Source organism: Lethenteron reissneri, chromosome 18 (assembly GCF_015708825.2).
Source record: "Lethenteron reissneri isolate LAM-NWPU_2019-01 chromosome 18, ASM1570882v1, whole genome shotgun sequence".
Classification (NCBI taxonomy): Eukaryota; Metazoa; Chordata; class Hyperoartia; order Petromyzontiformes; family Petromyzontidae; genus Lethenteron; species Lethenteron reissneri.
In genome coordinates this window covers 4022740-4042188 of record NC_083796.1, presented here as the reverse complement: position 1 = coordinate 4042188, position 19449 = coordinate 4022740, and the positions used below count along the sequence as shown (strand labels likewise).

The 19449-nt window shown below is 53.0% G+C and overlaps 1 protein-coding gene across 2 annotated transcripts in view; it reads left to right on the top strand.

Moving 5' to 3' along the window:
- The first annotated feature begins 2122 nt into the window (after window positions 1-2122).
- LOC133343728 (immunoglobulin superfamily DCC subclass member 4-like) overlaps window positions 2123-19449 on the top strand; it is a 138873-nt gene continuing 121546 nt past the window's right edge. Inside the window, exon 1 of one of the 2 annotated variants that reach the window (XM_061553495.1) lies at window positions 2123-2900. In XM_061553495.1, coding sequence (XP_061409479.1) covers window positions 2798-2900 — 103 coding nt within the window. In that variant the 5' untranslated portion in view covers window positions 2123-2797. The remainder of the gene's footprint in view (window positions 2901-19449) is intronic. The other variant, XM_061553494.1, reaches the window with a different exon arrangement.

Here is a 19449-nt window from a genome sequence, read left to right as displayed (position 1 = left end):
CTGCAAGAACACAGACACGCAAAGTGAATATACGTCGTTGCCAACACATGTCAGAAACACCGCTGTGTATTTTTCTTTTCCTCGGCAGAGTTCATAACGAATGTGCAGAGCTGTGTGGTTTTACACACGCCCGCATCCCCCTGCAGTATGCACTCGAAATATGGAAGAATATGCATGTGGTCAGGGTTTACAACATTCGGGTAAGCGTGGACAAGAATGTCTCGAGCAACGGATGATAGCCTTCGTGGGAAGGAGAGACACATGAACTGCATGGGCGGGGTGTATGTCCGGTCGTGGCTGCCTGTCAGCTTGTGTGGCTGTGTTCATGGGTGGCTTGGTGGTTAACTAGCTGGCTGGCTGGCCGGCTGTGCGGTCAGTCGGCAGGCGGTGTGGGCTGAGTGACTAGCTGACTGGGTGTGTGGGCTGAGTGACTAGCTGACTGGCTGTGTGTGTTGACCTCAAGGGGGGGCGGAGGGGGGAGCCACCGTGGCTGGCTGGGTGGATGGGTAGCTGGCTATCTGGCTGGCTGGATGGGTAGCTGGCTATCTGACTGGCTGGGTGGATGGGTAGCTGGCTATCTGACTGGCTGGGTGGATGGGTAGCTGGCTATCTGGCTGGCTGGGTGGATGGGTAGCTGGCTATCTGGCTGGCCGGGTGGATGGGTAGCTGGCTATCTGGCTGGCCGGGTGGATGGGTAGCTGGCTATCTGGCTGGCTGGGTGGATGGGTAGCTGGCTATCTGACTGGCTGGGTGGATGGGTAGCTGGCTATCTGGCTGGCTGGGTGGATGGGTAGCTGGCTATCTGGCTGGTTGGGTGGATGGGTAGCTGGCTATCTGGCTGGCTGGCTGGGTGGATGGGTAGCTGGCTATCTGGCTGGCTGGCTGGGTGGATGGGTAGCTGGCTATCTGGCTGGCTGGATGGGTAGCTGGCTATCTGACTGGCTGGGTGGATGGGTAGCTGGCTATCTGACTGGCTGGGTGGATGGGTAGCTGGCTATCTGGCTGGCTGGGTGGATGGGTAGCTGGCTATCTGGCTGGCCGGGTGGATGGGTAGCTGGCTATCTGGCTGGCCGGGTGGATGGGTAGCTGGCTATCTGGCTGGCTGGGTGGATGGGTAGCTGGCTATCTGACTGGCTGGGTGGATGGGTAGCTGGCTATCTGACTGGCTGGGTGGATGGGTAGCTGGCTATCTGGCTGGCCGGGTGGATGGGTAGCTGGCTATCTGGCTGGCCGGGTGGATGGGTAGCTGGCTATCTGGCTGGCTGGGTGGATGGGTAGCTGGCTATCTGACTGGCTGGGTGGATGGGTAGCTGGCTATCTGGCTGGCTGGGTGGATGGGTAGCTGGCTATCTGGCTGGTTGGGTGGATGGGTAGCTGGCTATCTGGCTGGCTGGGTGGATGGGTAGCTGGCTATCTGGCTTGGCTGGGTGGATGGGTAGCTGGCTATCTGGCTGGCTGGGTGGATGGGTAGCTGGCTATCTGGCTGGCCGGGTGGATGGGTAGCTGGCTATCTGGCTGGCTGGGTGGATGGGTAGCTGGCTATCTGGCTGGCTGGGTGGATGGGTAGCTGGCTATCTGGCTGGCTGGGTGGATGGGTAGCTGGCTATCTGGCTGGCTGGGTGGATGGGTAGCTGGCTATCTGGCTGGCCGGGTGGATGGGTAGCTGGCTATCTGGCTGGCTGGGTGGATGGGTAGCTGGCTATCTGGCTGGCTGGGTGGATGGGTAGCTGGCTATCTGGCTGGCTGGGTGGATGGGTAGCTGGCTATGTGGCTGGCTGGGTGGATGGGTAGCTGGCTATCTGGCCGGCTGGGTGGATGGGTAGCTGGCTATCTGGCTGGCTGGGTGGATGGGTAGCTGGCTATCTGGCTGGCCGGGTTGAAGGCTGGTTGGTCTGCTGGGTGTGTTGACAGCTGGGTGTATAGCTGGCTATCTGGCTGGTTGGCTGGGTGGAAGGCTGGGTGGATGGGAGGCTGGCTGGCGGGGTGGGGTATCTTATGGGTGGGTGTGTGTTTGTATGTGGCGCGCGCGCGCACGCACGTGCGTGTGAGTGCATGTGCGCGCGTGCGCGTGTTGGCTGGGCGGCAGGCAGGGGGCAACACCACGTGACGCCGCATACTTTCCTCTGCCTTGGGGTGTGCGCGCTGCGCCGGACGGAGGGACGCGGCGCGCAGAGAGAGAGAGAGCAGAGCGCAAGAAGACACCACCACCATCATCATCATCGCCACCACCACCAACACCAACCACTATCATCATGTCGTGGCTCATGGCGAGACCCGTAGCCAATGCCCGTCTCTGCGCACATCGTTACGGCACCCACCACCGCGCCCGATAGGCTAAAGATGGCGAGATTACAACGTGGGATTAGCGCTTGATGGGATACCCCTAACGTTGAGACAGTACACTTTTTGTGCGCGCGTGTGCGTGCGCGTGTGGGTCGCATTGTGTAACTAGTAACTAACGGCCGACAGAACGCGGCTGCCTGAGTGAGTCGTCTGTGCCGAGGGTGCTTTTTTCGTGTGTTCGCGTTATTCTGCGCGCGTGCGTTTTGGGTTGGCATCCCGTCCCCTCGTTCCAACGAGCGCATCCCACCGCGCACGAAAGTGTCACAGAGGTTGCCGCGATTTCGTCCGAAGAAGGAATTGGCATCGGCGGCGTCACGCAATCATCACCAGCAGCAGCAGCAAGCAGCAGCAGCAATCATCATCAGCAGCGTGGGACGTCAACGACATCGACAACCATCGACGTCGTCGTCCCCGTCGTCATCGTGAATATCCGCGCGACTTGGCAACTTGTCACATGGCGGGCTCGGCTCGGGCCGGCGGCTCGGGATTTGTCGCCGTCGTCGACTTGCGACCGAAGCCTTCGAAGTGGCTGCCGCTGGCGCTGCTGGCGGTGACGGGTGAGTGACACGCGTGGGGGGGTGGTGAGTGTGGGGTGTGTGTGTGGGGTGAGTGTTGGGTGGTGAGTGTGGGTGGTGAGGGTGGGGTAGTGAGGGTGGGGTGTGAGTGTGGGTGGTGAGTGTGGGTGGTGAGTGTGAGTGGTGAGTGTGGGTGGTGAGTGTGGGTGGTGAGTGTGGGGTGTGAGTGTGAGTGGTGAGTGTGGGTGGTGAGTGTGAGTGGTGAGTGTGAGTGGTGAGTGTGGGTGGTGAGTGTGGGTGGTGAGGGTGGGGTGAGTGTGAGTGGTGAGTGTGGGTGGTGAGTGTGGGTGGTGATTGTGGGGTGTGAGTGTGTGTGGTGAGTGTGGGGTGTGAGTGTGTGTGGTGAGTATGGGGTGTGGGTGGTGAGTGTGGGTGGTGAGTGTGGGTGGTGATTGTGAGTGGTGAGTGTGGGTGGTGATTGTGAGTGGTGAGTGTGGGTGGTGAGTGTGGGGTGTGGGGTGTGGGGTGTGGGTGGTCAGTGTTGGGTGGTGAGTGTGGTGAGTGTGGGTGGTGAGTGTGGCGGTGAGTGTGGGTGGTGAGTGTGGGGTGAGTGTCAGTGGTGAGTGTGGGTGGTGAGTGTGGGTGGTGAGTGTGGAGTGTGGGTGGTGAGTGTGAGTGGTGAGTGTGGGTGTGGGTGGTGAGTGTGGGGTGTGAGTGTGTGTGGTGATTGTGGGGTGTGAGTGTGTGTGGTGAATGTGGGGTGTGGGCGTGGGTGGTGAGTGTGGGGTGTGAGTGTGTGTGGTGAGTGTGGGGTGTGAGTGTGAGTGGTGAGTGTGGGTGGTCAGTGTGGAGTGTGGGTGGTGAGTGTGAGTGGTGAGTGTGGGGTGTGGGTGTGGGTGGTGAGTGTGGGGTGTTAGTGTGTGTGGTGAGTGTGGGGTGTGGGTGTGGGTGGTGAGTGTGGGGTGTGAGTGGTGAGTGTGGGGTGTGGATGTGGGTGGTGAGTGTGGGGTGTGAGTGGTGAGTGTGGGGTGTGGGTGGTGAGTGTGGGGTGTGGGTGGTGAGTGTGGGTGGTGAGTGTGGGTGGTGAGCGTGGGTGACTCACGTGGGGTGACTCGTGTGTTTGTGTGTCTACGCGTTTATGTTTATTTGTGTGTGTGTTTGTCTACGCGTGTGTGTGTTTTTGTTTGTGTGTGTTTGTGTGTGTGTATGTTTGTGTGTTTATGTGTGTGTGTGTTTATGTGTGTGTATGGGTGTGTGTTTGTATGTATGTGTTTGTGTGTATGTATGTGTGTGTTTGTGTGTTTGTATATGTGTGTTTGTGTATGTATGTGTGTGTTTGTATGTGTATGTATGTGTTTATGTGTGTGTTTGTATGTGTATGTATGTGTTTATGTGTGTGTTTGTGTGTATGTGTGTGTTTGTCTGTGTGTGTGTATATGTGTGTGTATGTGTTTATGTATGTGTGTATGTATGTGTGTGTTTGTGTGTGTGTTTCTGTGTGTTTCTGTGTATGTGTGTGTGTATGTGTGTGTCTCGTTACACGTGTGTGTGTGTCTCGTTACACGTGTGTGTGTGTGTCTCGTTACACGTGTGTGTGTGTCTCGTTACACGTGTGTGTGTGTGTGTCGTTACACGTGTGTGTCTCGTTACACGTGTGTGTGTGTGTCTCGTTACACGTGTGTGTTTCGTTACACGTATGTGTGTGTGTGCGTGTTGTTACACGTGTGTGTGCGTTTTGTTACACGTGTGTGTGTGCTAGATGTTTGCGTCTTGTTACACGTGTGTGTGTTGGATGTTTGCGTTTCGTTAAACGTGTGTGTGTGTGTGCTGCATGTGTGCGTCTGGTTATATGTGTATGCTCTGCATGTGTGGGTCTCGTTACACGTAAGTGTGTGTGCTGTATGTGTGCGTGTGTGTGCTGCATGTGTACGTACATTTACACGTGTGTGTGAGTGATGCGTATGTGCGTCTCGTTCCACGTGTGTGTGTGAGTGATGCGTGTGTGCGTCTCGTTACACGTGTGTGTGTGAGTGATGCGTGTGTGCGTCTCGTTCCACGTGTGTGTGTGAGTGATGCGTGTGTGCGTCTCGTTCCACGTGTGTGTGTGATGCATGTGTGCGTCTCGTTCCACGTGTGTGTGTGAGTGATGCATGTGTGCGTCTCGTTACACGTGTGTGTGTGAGTGATGAGTGTGTGCGTCTCGTTACACGTGTGTGTGTGAGTGATGCGTGTGTGCGTCCCGTTCCACGTGTGTGAGTGATGCGTGTGTGCGTCTCGTTACACGTGTGTGTGTGAGTGATGAGTGTGTGCGTCTCGTTACACGTGTGTGTGTGTGAGTGATGCGTGTGTGCGTCTCGTTACACGTGTGTGTGTGTGATGCGTGTGTGCGTCTCGTTACACGTGTGTGTGTGAGTGATGCGTGTGTGCGTCTCGTTCCACGTGTGTGTGTGAGTGATGCGTGTGTGCGTCCCGTTCCACGTGTGGGTGTGAGTGATGCGTGTGTGCGTCCCGTTCCACGTGTGTGTGAGTGATGCGTGTGTGCGTCACGTTACACGTGTATGTGTGTGATGCGTGTGTGCGTCTCGTTCCACGTGTGTGTGAGTGATGCGTGTGTGCGTCTCGTTCCACGTGTGTGTGAGTGATGCGTGTGTGCGTCTCGTTCCACGTGTGTGTGAGTGATGCGTGTGTGCGTCCCGTTCCACGTGTGTGTGAGTGATGCATGTGTGCGTCCCGTTCCACGTGTGTGTGTGTGATGCATGTGTGCGTCCCGTTCCATGTGTGTGCGTCTCGTTACACGTGTGTGTGTGAGTGATGCGTGTGTGCGTCTCGTTCCACGTGTGTGTGTGAGTGATGCGTGTGTGCGTCCCGTTCCACGTGTGTGTGTGTGATGTGTGTGTGCGTCTCGTTCCACGTGTGTGTGTGAGTGATGCTGTGTGTGCGTCCCGTTCCACGTGTGTGTGTGATGTGTGTGTGCGTCTCGTTCCACGTGTGTGTGTGAGTGATGCGTGTGTGCGTCCCGTTCAACGTGTGTGTGTGTGATGCGTGTGTGCGTCTCGTTACACGTGTGTGTGTGAGTGATGCGTGTGTGCGTCCCGTTCCACGTGTGTGTGTGTGATGCGTGTGTGCGTCCCGTTCCACGTGTGTGTGTGAGTGATGCGTGTGTGCGTCCCGTTCCACGTGTGTGTGTGAGTGATGCGTGTGTGCGTCTCGTTAGACGTGTGTGTGTGAGTGATGCGTGTGTGCGTCTCGTTACACGTGTGTGTGTGTGTGCGATGCGTGTGTGCGTCTCGTTACACGTGTGTGTGAGTGATGCGTGTGTGCGTCTCGTTACACGTGTGTGTGAGAGTGATGCGTGTGTGCGTCTCGTTACACGTGTGTGTGTGTATTTGCACGCGTGTTAAGTGCCACTTGCATTTGTGTCAGCGTAGCCAATGCCATCAGGACGTCGCACTCACTCCCCGATGGTACCCTGTTCACAAGTCACACTTTCTCTGACACGCACATACATGTGCAATGATCCCCCCCCCTCCGTCTAATCGATGTACACTGCTCGGGTAAGTGCTGTTCGCGAGCACCTATTAAGGCCGGCGTGTCGTCAGCATCGCATCCGGCCGCCGATGTTGTTTATACACAGCGCCAGGTGGCATTGTGTGTAGCCCCAGGGCCGGTCCATGAATGTGCGTTGAACTTCTTTCGCACCGTACGTAGCCGACCGTGCTAATAGGGTGTCACTCGCGCCACTGATGTTAGCCGTGGCCGCGAATCTAACTCACTCAAAGGCCAAGAGACCCCTCGTGTAGCCCACTCCGCAGGTTGGTTGTGGCAAGGGATGTTAGCGAGCACCTATTGATGTCAGCAAAGGAGGACGAGTGGGTGGTGTGGCCGGTTTTGTGTCTCCGCAGTGCTGATGTTGTACACGCAGCACCAGGTATCAAGTTTCAAGTTTCATTGATTTGGTATAGCCTTGTGAGCCATGCGGCTCTTAAGCCGTGTACGTTTGAGTCGACCTAGAGGGAAAGGCCTGGGACCGGTACTGACATTGGTGACTGATGTTTGCCGTGCGCGGAAATCACACACACTCAAATCACACACACTCAAATCACACACACTCAAATCACACACACTCAAACCACACACACACTCAAATCACACACACACACTCAAGCCACACAATACTCAAATCACACACACACACTCAAATCACACACACACTCAAACCACACAATACTCAAATCATACACACACACTCAAACCACACACACATACTCAAACCACACATCACACACACACACTCAAATCACACACACACTCAAACCACACAATACTCAAATCATACACACACACTCAAACCACACACACATACTCAAACCACACATCACACACACACACTCAAATCACACACACACTCAAATCACACACACACACTCAAAGCACACACACCCTCAAACCACACACACACTCAAATCACACACACACACTCAAACCACACACACACACTCAAATCACACACACACTCAAATCACACACACACTCAAACCACACACACACTCAAATCACACACACACACTCAAACCACACACACACACTCAAATCACACACACACACTCAAACCACACACACACACTCAAATCACACACACACTCAAATCACACACACCCTCAAACCACACACACACTCAAATCACACACACACTCAAATCACACACACACTCAAACCACACACACGCACTCAAACCACACACACTCAAATCACACACACTCAAATCACACACACTAAAATCACACACACACTCAAATCACACACACACAGACTCAAATCACACACACACTCAAATCACATACACACTCAAACCACACACACACTCAAACCACACACACAGACACTCAAACCACACACATACACTCAAACCACACACACTCAAATAACACACACTCAAATCACACACACACACTAAAATCACACACACACTCAAATCACACACACACAGACTCAAATCACACACACACTCAAATCACATACACACTCGAACCACACACACACTCAAATCACACACTCAAACCACACACACATCACACACACATTGCGGCTACGCGTGGCATGTTTTGTAGGTTGTGCATGGCCGTGTACCCTTTATTAGAATGAGTCACACGCCTTTTTTTGCCGGACCCCGTGTTTAATACCGTAATATGAATTGCGCCGCGTGTATATGCACAGCTCTTGTCGACAATCCACTGCTTGATGGATGGAAGCCCTCCCAACCCCGTTCCTCTCCCCCGACGCCGTTTGGGTCGTTGGGGATGGTTTTTTGACCTTGCTGCACCACGTGGGGTGATGGTCAGTGAGTTGTTTTTTGTTTGTTAGCGAAGGCGGGGAAGCGTTGGCGTGGGTTGGGTGGGGGGAACAGAACGTAGGTGTACAGTACAACAAAGTGATGTTGCCGCATGTTGCACAAAGACACACACACACACACATGACGCGTGTTTTTGCGCGCTGAGAATCGGCGGAGGGATCGGCGCAAATGCTGCACGAAACTTCCTCGCGCGCCGTTTGAACATTGCGACACGCGCTGCTGGAACGGTGCCTGCAGCAGCCAACGATTGCCACCCTGTACCGGGTCACGATGAACCAATACTCTTTTAGTCCCAGGGGCGACCGTAATCAATTGTGTCAGTGGTCGCCGTGACCCACACGCCGTGTTCCATGGCTAACCGAACTACACGCCAACGTCTCTCCGTATTGTGGCTACTTAACCACGACTTGTTCTTTTTACCTGCTTGCCTCGCGTCTGTGAAAAAGAGCTTTATAGATTTAAAGCTTTCGTGACTGCAGGGATTCGTCTTCTTGGTTCTTTCGGTAAAGTCACGTAGAAGGGAGAATTATTATATTATTGTATTATATTATTTTATTATGTTTATTTTTATTATTTTATTATTTCCCTTCTACGTGACTTTACCGAAAGAACCAAGAAGATAGCTTTATAGTTCATCGGGTTTCTCCAGGATAAATCAATATTCAGATTCTGACCGTGGCCCATTACCCTACCCGGGCCAAAGTGATCCTTCCCTTCTGGCGATTTCAGGCCACTGTTAACACCACATCCACCCCCCCAATGTTGCCCTCTCGAGAAAACCTCGCATCCTGCGGACGCCTGCTTTGATGTGACGTCTCCGGCGAGAGCGTAATAGGTGACACGTGTTTCTGAGACACCGCAAGCTCGGCACATGTGCTTGCCGCTGACCGCCTTCCCCACGCTTCTCATAACGCACGCACGCGAACGCACGCGAACCCGCAGAGAACAAACAAACACGCGAGGTTGAGTGGGACAGGTCTCGAGCGCATTGGTACGTGTCCTGTACTCATACAGGCCGTTTTTTTCCATTCACTGCTCGTTTATAACGGCCACGCTTTCGCCACGCTGGTCAGTAACGGGTTGGTGAAGGTCGGGGAATTAGCCTACAGAACAACAATGGATTTTGCTGCACTGGCCTCAACTGGCCACAACGCCTACGACACCTGTTTTTTTTAGCATTGGTGGTCACGAATCCAAGAACCATTCGAGGCATGCTTAGCTTGCGAGGTCTGGCAGGATCGGGCATATTCCGGGTGATTTGGTTTGGTCGTAAGCAGGTCTCAGTGGCTGCGATAAGTTTCCACGTGGTAAGCCTCTTTGTTAAGCTGTCATTCGTGGCCAGGTCGCTTCTGCAATAGAGCTCAGTGGGCCTTACCTGTTAAATAAAAAAGAGCTTATAGTGTATAATGTTTAAAGTTGTCTGCCACTCCATCACCATTCTTGACCCTCGGACATTATCCCTTCCAGTGACGCGTCCTGCCCACGGCCACTTCTTGACAGTTTGAAATATGTGTGTAACCTGGCCATCGATATCCGAATCAGCTCAAGCCTCTCGTATATCACGTCAACTTATGCGCGGCCACTCCCACTCTGAATCCCTCCCCTCTCCCCACCACCTATGGAAACAGACGCTGCTCCGTGCATCAGCAGCGCCGACAGATTTATGTCGCTTCCCGATCATCATCTCTCCTGACCCCCTTTGCTCCGGTTTTTTTTCATTTCCTTTTCCTCTTATTTCCCAATTCTCTCTCCTATCTCTTCCTCCCCCCCCCCCCCCGTTCCTTTCTCTTTTTACTCTGCATCGCATACTCGACTCTATTCCCCTTCCCCTGGGGGCAGCGAGCCATGGGCAAAAAAAAACAAAAATAATTTATCTTGCTTGCTAACCCGTGTGCTCGCATTTCTCCCTCTCATTCCACGCATTGACTTCCCCACGCTTCTCTTATTTTTGTGCTGAATTGTTGTTATTAGTTAATGAGTGTGTCGCTGCTACCCACACTTGTCATAGCGGGTAGTAACGCTGTGATGAATTACCTTCTCCGATTGGGTGTGTAATTGTAAAAAGCCCCCTGCCCCAGCCCTGACCCCCTCTATTCCCCCGCATGATCACGTTGTAACTCTCCGCATATCACGCTTTTTTAACGCCGCGCATTCGCCGGGGTTTCATCAGCAGCCACGTTCATTAGCGAGGTGTGAAAACTCATCATGCCCACACGCACCCCTCTTCCTAATGATACTTCACCAACATTTCACCATTTTAAACTAGAATCTTATTTTCGAGCGAGAGTGTGTGTGTGTGCAACTACCATTTGCTACATTTGCAGCTGTAATTGTAATAATTGAAAGTACATCCTTATGCCAATTCACAGCTGTATTGTTGGGCATGGGAGTTTGTGTGAGTACACATCACCACGCCGGTTACCTGGTGCGGGTTGGTGAAGGGATGGAGGAGGGCATGGGGGTTCAGGTCCAGTTCAAATGTCACTTGCAACTGATGTTGGCCGTGCCCTGATATCGAACTTAGGTTGACCGATTTAATGCCGCGAGTAGCCCTGAGGTCACTTCTTCACCCACAAAATTGTAATATTGATGTTTAATTAATGCCATGAGCCGATATGTTATCCCACATTGCTAAGGCCGATGAGCTTAATGACATGGGCCAGGACGCGCGCTACTGTCTCCCGCGGAAGGGGTTAAGAGCACGTGATTTCTTTGTTGCAATAATTTGTCTGCTTGTGTGTCTCTTGCGTGTATGTCTCTGTGTGTGCCTTTGTCTTGTGTGTCTGTGTGTGTGTGTGTCTTTGTCCCGTGTGTCTGTGTGTGGCTGTACACGTGTGCCGGTTTCTGTGGGGAGCGGTGAATCAATTGGTGGTTGGCGCACCGCACGACGAACTGGTCAACCCGAGTTCGTTTCCTGCTCACGACCAATAACGTTAGCGGCGAATATCCAAGCGGTCCCTCGGCATTCCCTGGGTCGATTCAACCTTAAATGAGTACCTGGTGCGGTGTGTTGAAACATCAGCACTGGGGAGACCGGGCGATGTTGCCGTGCCAGTCTTCATAGGGTGCTGGCTGAACAGCGCTTGCCTATACAGTCTGTTATGGCTACACGGAGGATCTTTGTCTTTGTATCTCCCTGTGTATTCTTGTACCCAATGTACACACATCGTGCACATAACACACACACACAAAACCAGGCGGGTCTCTGTGCAGCAATCACAAGCTGTGGATTTTTAAGGCGCAGTAAATTGCGTAGGAAGGCGTGCGCGAAGCACCGTGACCATTTTAACTGTTTGCTCTGCAGAGCCGAGGGCTCGCATCGTCTCCGCCTCTACAATTTCACAGTAATGGTAAAGAAACACGATGACCTTCATCCAATCTGTCCTGCGGACCCCCACACATCTCTCTCTCTCACTGTTCCACTCCTGAGCCAACTTACGCGCAGCCTTGTAGTATTGTTATTTTAAAAACAGTATTGGTCTTACGACAGTCTTGTATTATTCATTCAACGGGTTACAACACTGCTGATGAGACTCAGAGAGGTTGAAACCGGCTCTTCGTTTTTACTTCGTTTGGTAAACAAACGCCGTTCAAATCCATTGGTCTGGTGAATGGACTTAGTGTGAAATACAATAATTTATAATAATGTATTAATCAACTCGCGTGCAAGGTGCTAGGTGGATTATTACATGGCAAGGTTTGGAGTAAATGTGGCAGCAGCAGTGGGTTGCCGACAGTTGATATCGATGACGATTACTTTATAAATACTGCAATGCACACAGTTGCACAAGGATGAGCATCCAGGAAAAAAAAATACAACACAATACTTAATAATACAGTATAAGCACGTTTCTACCACTTAATCGTATAACGTTTAGAACAAAAAAAGTTTTGCTGGCTGGCTGGCGTTCATTTCTGGAGGGAGGGAGAGACGGGACAGGCAGTCACGACCAAAGTACGTGCCGGTTTGCAAGTATAATATTAAAATACATTCAATTGCTCCATCTGCTCAGTGAATGTTATCTCGGATGAGTCGCACAATTTGCCGTGTTTGTAGCTCACACTCCAACCCGTCCATTCAAATGTGTTAAGCGACGCAACAATTACAACAATGGTAATGCTGTAATGTACTGATAATAATTAATAAGGCAGGGTCATCCTTAACGATTCAAGGCAGCCCCGGGTCAGGCATTGAACCAGATGCCGTGGAGTGACAGGACCCTGGGGGACAATGCTCGCGCGTGAACATCGTGTCGATCACGTCTCGTTTGCACGCAGGTTGACCCCAGAAAGAAATAAAAAAAAACCCGATTTGAACGTCTCCTCTTAATAAAGCTTCATCATCTTGCTGGGTGTGTTAACGCCACCGACGAAGCCTCCTTTCCTACCGATCATCTTACCCAACAGGCGCTCACCGGCCAGCCAGAGTGCAGGTTGTTTATGGCGAGGATCACACGGAGAGGCCACTTTAAGATAACTAATTAGCAAAAGCCGCTCTTTAATGCATTGCGCGCAGACCTTGTGTTAATGATGCTTGCAGTAGTAATGCGCTACCGCGGTTTAATGCGGCAATTGATTTTGCTGTTGTGGTTTTTTTTCTTGCTGCCCGGCAGAGAAGGTGCTGGTCTTCTCTGTCACTGTGGTAGGCGGCGGGGAGTGGGAGATGGTGGGGGGGGGGGGGGGAGATGGTGGGGGGAGTGGGAGATGTGGGGGGGAGTGGGAGATGGTGGTGGGGAGTGGGAGATGGTGGTGGTGGGGTGGGAGATGGTGGGGGGAGTGGGAGATGGTAGTGGGGGGAGTGGGAGATGGTGGGGGGGAGTGGGAGATGGTGGGGGGGGGGGGTGGGAGATGGTGGGGGGAGTGGGAGATGGTGGGGGGAGTGGGAGATGGTGGGAGGGAGTGGGAGATGGTGGGGGGGGGGGAGATGGTGGGGGGGGGAGATGGTGGGGGGGGGGGGGAGATGGTGGTGGGGGGGGGGAGTGGGAGATGGTAGTGGGAGATGGTGGGGAGGGAGGTGATGGGGGGGGGGAGTGGGAGATGGCAGTGGGGGGGTGGGAGATGGTGGGGGAGTGGGAGATGGTAGGGGGGGAGTGGGAGATGGTGGTGGTGGGGGGGGGGGGGGGATCACTTGGCGGAAGGGGGTGGGTGTTGTGAGCTCAGAGGGAGGGCAGGGGGAGGATTCCTGACCTTGCGTGTCACTCGCCCGAGGGGCAGGGCGCCCTCCCTCTCTCAGGTCGGCACGCCACGTCCGAGGGTTCGTGAAATCCGTCGCACGCGGCCCCCCCATCCACTCCACCGCCCACGGCCGCCGCTTACCCAAAGCCTTGCGGCGGACAAGCCTCCCCAGGTCATTGTTCCCACGAATTTCCAGCTGACCACATCCCTCCACGCTGTTAACCTTGAGTTGGACAGCAGTCACGGCACGGGCAAGTGCCGAGCGAGGCAAGTTGTTGCTGAACCAGCGGGTGCCGCGCCGGCCGCAACAGCTCACGGCCACCAACAACCAGCGACGACGATCTGAACCGGTCATGGGCCTCCCCTAGGTCGACTCAGCCTTAAATGAGTACCTGGTGCGATGTGTAAACATCGCCACTAGGGAGACAAAGGCGGCCGGGCGTGGTGCTGGCCACCCAGCTCCTCGTGTCCCATTCCGGCCATCATAGGTGCTCCCTAACAGCACTTGCCCCAACAGTCTGTTAAGGCTACACGGGGGGGGGGGGGATTATTTGTCTTTGTGTCTGTTTAAGCGTGTTTGTGTGCGTTCTTTGTTTGTTTCCTACCCAAGTGCTGTGGTTATTACTATTACTTTTGAGGATTGTGTATTCCTCAATGGTCTGGGAATGAACTATAAAACAGGCTCGTAAAAGAGTCAGCCTAGTCTGGGCTGGTGTTTGTGTGCGCGTGTCTCTGTGTGTGTGTCTCTGTTTGTGTGTGTCTCTGTTCGTGTGTGTCTCTGTGTGTGTGTCTCTGTGTATGTGTGTCTCTGTGTGTGTGCGTGTCTGTGTGTGTGTCTCTCTCTGTGTGTCTCTGTGTGTGTCCCTGTTGTCTGTGTGTCTCTGTGTGTGTGTGCGTGTCTCTGTGTGTGTCTCTGTGTGTGTGTCTCTGTGTGTGTGTCCCTGTCTGTGTGTGTGTGTCTGTGTGTGCGTGTCTCTGTGTGTGTGTCTCTGTGTGTGTGTCCCTGTCTGTGTGTGTGTCTGTGTGTGCGTGTCTGTGTGTGTGTGTCTCTGTGTGTGTGCGTGTCTCTGTGTGTGTCTCTGTGTGTGTCTCTGTGTGTGTGTGCGTGTCTCTGTGTGTGTGTCTCTGTGTGTGTGTGCGTGTCTCTGTGTGTGTGTCTCTGTGTGTGTGTCCCTGTCTGTGTGTGTGTCTGTGTGTGCGTGTCTCTGTGTGTGTGTCTCTGTGTGTGTGTCTCTGTGTGTGTGTCTCTGTGTGTGCGTTTCTCTGTGCGTGTCTCTGTGTGTGTGTGTGCGCACCACGCAGTGGGGAACGGTGGTGTAACGGTTAGCACGCTGGGCTACGAACCCGGTGACCTGAGTTCGATTCCCATTCACGGCCAACACCAGTGACGATTACCTGAACCGGCCCTGGACCTTCTCTAGGTCGACTCAGCCTTAAATTAGTACCTGGTGCGGTGTGTAAAAACATATTCACTCGGGAGACAAAGGCGGTTGCTTGTGGTGCTGGCCACCAATCCCCTCGTGTGCCGTACCGGCCTTAATAGCTACTCGCTGACAGCACTTTCCCCAACAGCATATTGAGGCTACACGGGGGAACTTTGTCTTTTTGTTTTGCACCATGCAGTGTGCGAGTGCGTGCGCGCGCGTGGATGTGTTTATATTTATTTTATATTCGCCGCAGTGTTATGTCCTTCTGTCCACCTCTGCTTTAAGCGATGCTTTTCCGGCACATAACTCCACAAAAACACACACACGCGCACAAAACAGAGAGTGGCATCGTGCCACGCTGCCGCATGCCTGCCACAGGGCGAGCATTCAAGCAACGAACGTGGCTCGGGAAACAAAGTGCCTGATTTCGCCGCAGTGCTTTCGTAAACACCCGCGTGGCGGATTCCGATGCAGGTAAACACGCGCGTTTGTGAATTCACGCTCTCACGAAGCGTTCACTCTGGGACCGTCGACGAAGAGGAATTTAGTTGTTTCACGAACCGTCGGTGCCTATAGCGAGATTTGTCAGCTAAATCACTTAAATTCGTGACGGCTTCCTTCACATTGCATGCACGTTGAATTTCTTTAGCACCGTGCGTAGCCGACCGTGCTCATCGGAAGAAGCCCTCCTCAATCGGGCTGCTTTCGATAGAGTGAGATGACGGTTCGTATTCTTACTTCCTCGCAGCTGGTGTGGTAAAGTTCGCGTGGAATGACGCCTCCATCACAAGTGCTCGCCGAATTCATCTTCTTGGTTCTTTCGGTAAAGTCACGTAGAAGGGAAATAATAAAATTATAATAAGAAAACATAATAAAATACAATTCTCACGACGTTTCGGCCACAACGCAAGCAGCCGTCATCAGGTGAAGAACAGGTCTGTCGGAAAGACAGCGTCTGAATGAACACCACCACGCTTGGCAGCGTATATTTAAGCTGGGTTGGAGTCTTGACAGACGCATGCGACATGACAGACTCATGCGACGTTACTCACACGAACGCTGAATCTCGGTGAATGCCACACATTCATTGTGCGCTCTTGAGAAGCACTCGGGTTTATAAAACAAGTAAATCGACATCCGTTCCGTATTGACACGGAAACATAACGCAAGGCATGTTGTGTATGCCTTAGTCCGTCAGCCTGTTGGATTTCTAGACTCGTGTTTAACCAAAGCAAAACTCTGCAACCGTGTCGACGGCTTTGCGTCCCGTCAACAAGAGTCGGTCTTGTTGAACAAATGACAGATGCTATTCACCGGTTAACCCATTCGTAATGGGGGGCCCGGGGGAGGGGAGGGGCCTTCGGAAGAAGCCACTATTTGGTGCCCGATGCTCGCAACATTCTGACAGCGCACGGAGCGGTGACGCCGTTAATCGGACTGACACTGAGGCTCAGCGCAGGTGAAGGGGAGCAGTGTGGTGCTCACTTCATCGGCACTTTGTGATCCCAACGCCGTGGATTGCCCTGCGCCGCGTCCACGGCGACCTGAACGCAGCTCGCAAATGCAGCCGAAGCACCGCTCGTTCTCTCCCCCCCCCCCCGACTTCCCCGACTCCGATGTGGCAATTAAAAAAGAGCGCTGTGACGCTCAGCCTGAAGGCGCGCGTGCGACAACGCCACCAGCAGCGTTCATCGCACCCCCAAAGCTCTTCCCAGCAAACATCACACTTTCGATTTACACTATGAGACGTCTCCTTTACCAATAACCACAACACAAGCAGTCAAAATGCAAACAAAAAGAAAACAACTCTGATAATGACAAGCCATTTTGGCGTCATCTGGTCCAACACCAATGGAGACTAGGCTCTAAGAAAAACTGTCTCGGGTGTGGACCAATCAACTTCAAGGACAGTGCATATCATTATCATTATCAGAGTTGTTTTCTTTTTGTTTGCATTTTGACTGCTTGTGTTGTGGTGATTGCAAACATGATGCCTTGTATAAAGGTGTCAGTTTTTTGTACCAGTTGAAAGGGTAAAAACCTATTACTATCACAGTTTCGTTTCCTGCCTCTGCCTGCCCTCGATCCCTTCTCCTCTTCACCCCCCCCCTCCTCCTCCCCTCGTCATCCACCACCTCCTCCTTCCCAAGCGCCATCCTACACGCCTCTCTGCGGGGGAGGGCACCAGCTAATCCCATTAGAGCTGGCCGTTTGCGCTGGTCAAGAGGCGACCACGGGAGCCGAGCGAGTGGCGATCGGGTTGCAGGACGGGTTGCGTGCGTGCCGGTTTACACACTCGAGTGCTTCGAATGCGCGTACGTACGGCGCAAAAGAAGTTCAGCACACGTGCGTGTGTGTGTGTATACACACGCTGCGTCACCCACTCCACGAAAAAGATTTGAATGAACTGCCAAAGCGATGGCGTCATAGAAAGGCCATGCTCTCAATTCCTCCGGATATTTGGTAAGGCGTTTAAATCATGCACGTGCAGATTTATTGTTTTGTTAATTTCGTAAATAAAAAAATGTGTCAATGCAATACGAATACACATGCAGTCAAATTGACTACCATAAATCACAACATGACCATATATTGCAAAACGTAAGGTACGATTATCGTGAGTCTTATATCGTACGATGTATCGTAGTATCGCCTACATAGTTGGGTGACATCGGGTGTGGGTGTGAGCCAAGACGTGAACTCGTGAAGGGGTGAATGGACACGTACTTCTAGGAAAGCTCCTGTGTTACAGACGCTTGTACAATGCCCCTATTCTAGTGGAAGGGATCCCTGCCTGGAAAATATATTAAAACGAAGGGGGGTGTGGGGGAATGAAATAATACGTGCCGGTGAGTGAGAGTGTAGATTCCATGTCCTCTTGACTTTTCGCTTGAGACCACACCTTCCCCTGTGCGTCCTAACCCCGTCGCTCTACCCCCCCCCCCCCTCATCTTGCTGAACGTGCTCCCTACTCGAGCAACCCAAGCCAGGCCCTCTCTGTCGAATGAGCTCAGCGGGAAGTCGCTCCTTGTTCTACCACTGCCTCCCACCAGCCGTCCAGGCTGCCGACTCCCTACCCCCGTTCGAGTGAAGGCTCAAGACTTCCACCCTTGTTATCTGCATATAAATGACGGTCTCATCTCAATATAGTGATGAATGTACACGTCCGGACACTGCATATACATTGGCCGCTTTGCCCCATGGTACGCCGCTCACACCGTGTACTGAGATACCGTTGCATTTGGACTGTGACTATGATTTATAGGCCTCTTTGTCAGTCTACTGTTGGATGAATCCCCTCCCCCCACCCCTCCCCCCATGCTGCATCGGTCGTGGAGATTGTTTAACCATACTTCACCAAGCTGGTCAGCGTCGGTTGGTGAAGAGAGAGAGAGGGCCCCCCCCCTCCCCCCAGAACCTGCTCTGACATCACTTGCCACCGATGTTAGCCGTGGCTAGGAATTGAACTCGGGTGTCCGAGTTCATAGCGCAGTGCGTAAACCATTCGTGAGCGTTTGGCTTCATTTTAGAGGAAAGTGGAGAACCTGGAAAATACCCTGCCGAGCATTTCGAAGGACAACATCCAGCAACACCAACACCACCTCGCAGCTCCCCACACCTACAACACCCAGCACTACGACCACTACCACCACCTCGCAGCTCCCCACACCTACAACACCCAGCACTACGACCACTACCACCACCTCGCAGCCCCATGTCTTCACATAGCTGCCAACCCGTACGGTTTACCCTCGTATTCTTGTATAGGGAAATTGAGTTTTCAGGTCCATACGGCGTACAGCCGTTTCAATGCGGGCAAAAATAAGACGTCTATTTCTTTGTGTTTCTCCCTTGTGATGGCACTTTGTAGGATGAACGTTGAGATTTATAAGGGCACGGGGTGACCAATAAGGTCTGAATTGGTCTGTAATAAGGTAGGCACTGATAAGGGGTTGACAGGTGTGCCTACAACACCCGGCAAGCCCCGGAAAGTCACACGTCCGAGTACTCAAGCGGACTGAACCCCCGCTCAGATACCACGATACAATGACAGCGTGCGCTTTCTGGGGTGATGTGCCAAAGGTCCTCAGAGTCGAATATTCATGGTTTGTGCGAACCAACTCGCTATCACTTATTCGGGCTTGTCTGATGAACTCGTTGTAAAAGAGCATAGACCATCACGCGAACTCCGGTCATCCTCGCAACAGCAGCTGCAGCTTGTGGCTGATCATCGAACAAAAACGGTCGCCGCATCGTGTGCTTTCAGATGCGCTTCCGCGGCCGTCTGGAACTCTCTTCCTTCCGATAGTCGGAAGCCACTCGAGTTATGAACTTTTAAATCTAGATCGAGCTCGTTTCCTTAGAACACATTTTTTGTGTTTAGCGTGTTGTCCTTCCCCGCACCTCCGATTATCACGGTTTGCTGCTACGCACGGTGCGAACGAAGTTCGACGTACGTACGCACGTAATAAGAGAGACGTAATAACAGAGACGATACGGTGGATGGAGCAGAGCGAGGTTCATTCGCCCGCTAGAGTTGTTGTTGACCCTCGCCGCTGTGTCCCGGCGGCCACTTTTACGGCTAGTGGTGGCTGACGAGTGCGTGCGTGCGTGCGGACGGGCGAGCGAGCGCTGTTGG